This window comes from Cariama cristata, unplaced genomic scaffold (assembly GCF_000690535.1).
Source record: "Cariama cristata isolate BGI_N322 unplaced genomic scaffold, ASM69053v1 scaffold14371, whole genome shotgun sequence".
In the NCBI taxonomy this organism is placed as follows: Eukaryota; Metazoa; Chordata; class Aves; order Cariamiformes; family Cariamidae; genus Cariama; species Cariama cristata.
The window spans coordinates 3,920-7,528 of NW_009599912.1; the positions used below are offsets into that span (position 1 = coordinate 3,920).

General features: G+C 40.5%; 1 protein-coding gene across 1 annotated transcript in view; it reads right to left on the reverse strand.

The window, feature by feature from the left end:
* Window positions 1–1,536, reverse strand: part of RYBP (RING1 and YY1 binding protein) — a gene marked incomplete at its 5' end in the record, with an annotated part of 5,340 nt that extends 3,804 nt beyond the window's left edge. The window contains 2 exons of the mRNA XM_009709852.1: window positions 1,122–1,220; window positions 1,335–1,536. Of these exons, the coding sequence (XP_009708154.1) occupies window positions 1,122–1,220; window positions 1,335–1,536 (301 nt within the window). The remainder of the gene's footprint in view (window positions 1–1,121; window positions 1,221–1,334) is intronic.
* Between the last annotated feature and the right edge of the window lie 2,073 nt (window positions 1,537–3,609).

Sequence of the window (3,609 nt, forward strand, 5' to 3'; positions counted from 1 at the left end):
AGAGAGAGATATCATTGCAATAAAGCTGTATTTCTCTAATCGAATCAGGAATGGACACTTTGATCTTTGGGGGCTGAGGAAGAGTTAACTGCAGTCCCTGCAAACAGCTCAGTCTCCTGGCACAGCAAATCTCACACTGCCCTCGCTACATTCAAGTGAGTTACTGTGTAAAGGATATTCACCCTTATTAAAGATTTTCATGCTATTATTTAAAAACTTGCAAGACAACAGTTTTCTGCAGTCATGTTGTGCCAACCTTAATGCTAACAGCAGTGCAAACCATATTTCCCATGTGCTTTACAACTTTTTGCAGCTAACTAATGTTGCTTCAGTTCACGTGGCTTCACTATAAAATACTTCTTAAAATGTGCTGTAATAAGAGATGCAATTCTTATATAGCCCGCATAGGCAAAGCACCCAGTTGAATTCTGCCTCTTGGAGCTCTCCGAGTTCAATAATGTAACAATTGTTCTTTGATGCTGAATTTTTGACTTAAGAAATAAAGCACAAGACACCTTTTAAAGAAAACAATTGTGGAATACCAGTATAGGCAAGACTAGGAATAAATCCCTCTCCATAGACAGCACTCATTTGAAACTTAGACAAATGTGAAAACAACCACTCATGCTTTTTGTTGATAGCAAGAGTCTAGCAAAACTGTTCATGTGGTGTTTTAACTCCCGTATACTTGGAAAATTATCTTGACAATTACAGTGACTGAATTATGGATAAGGAAGTAAAAAAGCAACCTTTGTTACTGCTATCGAGTGATAAGAATTTGATAAAGACCACTACAATTGCTGGTTAATGTTTTCCCCCACTGTGTTTTACAGCCAAAAGCATTACTGCCCAATTGACAATACCATTATTTTAGCAGAGAAGCAAAAACTGAGTGGACAACAGAACAAGTATTTCCAATGCCTGAATCTGTCCTCCCCAGCAGCGTTTGAGTGCTTGTACGTGGGGAGGGCTCATAGCCACTGATGGTCTTGCCATACTAACGCTGGTAGACTTTGTGCGTTAGATAGTACTCTGTTCTCTGTCCATCAAACAAACAAACAAGAAGTCTGCTATTTAACACAGTTCTCAGACACCGAGAGCTTAACTTAGTACAAAGTTACCTTGAAGTGTGATTTGAGTCGCTGGTCTTTGTTGTAGTATTCCCAGACTGTATACTGTTCGCTTCGCTAGGAGGATCTTTCACAATATCTGACTTTGGTCTGTAAGAATCGGAGGGAAGAGGGAGAGCATGATGTTAGTTGAACTGCACAATTAATCAATTCACAGTGCTATTGCAATCACTCCACATTTAATAGTGCACCCTTAAAACTTACTTAGTCTTCTTGTTCGTGTTCTTCTTTGTAACACTTGGACTAATTTCCTTCTCTTTGTCAGGTTTTTCTTTGTCTTGTTTTTCCACTTTCTCCTTCTTCTCCTTCTTAGGCGGTGGTGGGGTTGCATATTGCTGGGCAACTTGTTGTGCCACCAACTGAGAGTTTATTCTAGGTTTCCTATAATGACAATAGAGAGAGAGATCTATAGTCAATTTTACACAGTAAAAATGACTTCACCAGCAGCAGTAGGAAGATTTATTTCAGCAACCAGGGAAGAATACTCCACTTAAAAAGAACCAAATGGATGTCCTTATTTAATGTGAAGTACTACTGCCGCTACCAAACAAGACAGAAGTTTTAAAATTAAGAAATACTCCAAACTGCTGTTTCATCGGTTTTTAGCCTCATCTAACATTCTCAAGTATAATGCTCCCTTTCTTCCATCCATGTCACGAAATCACAGCCAATTTTGGGGGGACAATAGTGAAAAAGCAGCTTTCAAGAAGTTGCCGGCCACGCACTGTAGCTACACTTTAAGACGGAACAGAGAGAGTGACAAAAATAAGTTTCCTGATAAATACCAGTTTCCTCCATATCTTTCACAGTTTAATTTTTCAAATGAGCTTCTAGGTCCCCAAAGCAGCAAATCTCACACAAATAACAAAGAACAAGAGAAGGTAACTGAGATGACTTTGTCCCAAGGGCCGGGACCGAAGCTCACTGGCAGGAGCACAGAAGACAAGCGGGCATTCACGCTTCCACGGGGGAACGGCCGTGCCAGCCTCCGACACACCGTCTTCACACAATTGTCTGCAGTCCCCAACGGTCCTTGGACAAAACACACAAGCAAACTGTCTTTCAAAGATTATTTCCATTTCAAATTACGATTTATATGAAAAAGTAGCTTCGCACGTAACCAATACCTTGGTCACTGGTCCTCATGCATCTTGCAGAAATTTGTACCTTCGTCTCTCCTGCATTCCTCATCCAAACTCTAACGTCCTCGCAGCTCAACAACTCGAAACCTCTCCCTCCTGGCCCAGCATATCACAAAGCAGTTTATACCCTGAATACTCTGACTATTCATGATCAATTTGACCTCTTCAACATGCCAGAAAGATCTATGCTCCCTCTGTCCACACAGCTTGGGGGGGAAGAAAACCAGGTTATCAACTCCATTAGTCGTCCATTATGAGCTGAATACTAATCGCCACAGTTGCTCAAGCTTCTCCACGGCCGTTATATTGGTCATAAATACGATTCACATTTTCTGTATAGATCAGACTACAACAGATTGTCAATGAAAGCAGTATGCAAGTATCATTAAGTCTACAACTGGCACACAGAAATCCAAGGGTTTCTGCTGCAAAGCTCTGTACCTGCACCTAGTTTTTACTACAAACGTCTAGAGAGACTTTAAGAAGCTACTTAGTGGTTTCATGTGTTAAAAAACCAAAAATGTACACACCACCAATTGCTCACGTGTAATATCTGCATTTAGAGATGATACAGACAACGGAACACCCAGAGAAGTTCTACTCCCTGTCACAGGAAAATCCAAGTATCTTAATAAGCCTCTCTTGGCACTGGTTTTCTGTATAATGGCATCACGATGTTCTTACTGAAGCCAGATATACCCAAATATTTCATTTCACTACCACAGTTTATAATAAAGTCTATGCAACAGGTTGTAATCAACAACCTGATCTGTCTCAACACCACTGGCACCTGGATTTTTCACCCAACATGGAAACTGTAACTGTCATTTTATGCTACAATCTGCATACATTTCTCAGTGAACAAAGATGACCTGGTCTTCAGCCTTGAATAAGTATGACGCTGAAACATTTTGCAGATCAGATGAAAAAGTTATCTGTTCCACAGAACAGTGAAGATAATTTAGCATCCTTGCATTTAAAGTCCCATATACAGCAATAGCTGTCTGTATGACTGAGAATAAACACGTAAGAAAAAGTGTTTTGGTTACATGGAAAAGATTTTCAGACTGATGTAACCACACTAAAAGCTGACAACAGTAGCTTGTGTAAAGCGACTTGCTAACCGCCTACTCAGAAAGAAAAAAAAAAAGGGGGGGGAAGAGATAAAGTGTCAAGAAAGCTTCAAAGGGAGGGGAGATAGCATCTCCCTACATGATTATACCTCACTGCTTGAGGCTGCCACTTCTGCCCAGACTTACAGTTATTTGCTGTTTACACACCCAGCTAAGGCAGAAACCCGAGCCATTCAAGGGAAATCCCAATTCAGGAATATCCGA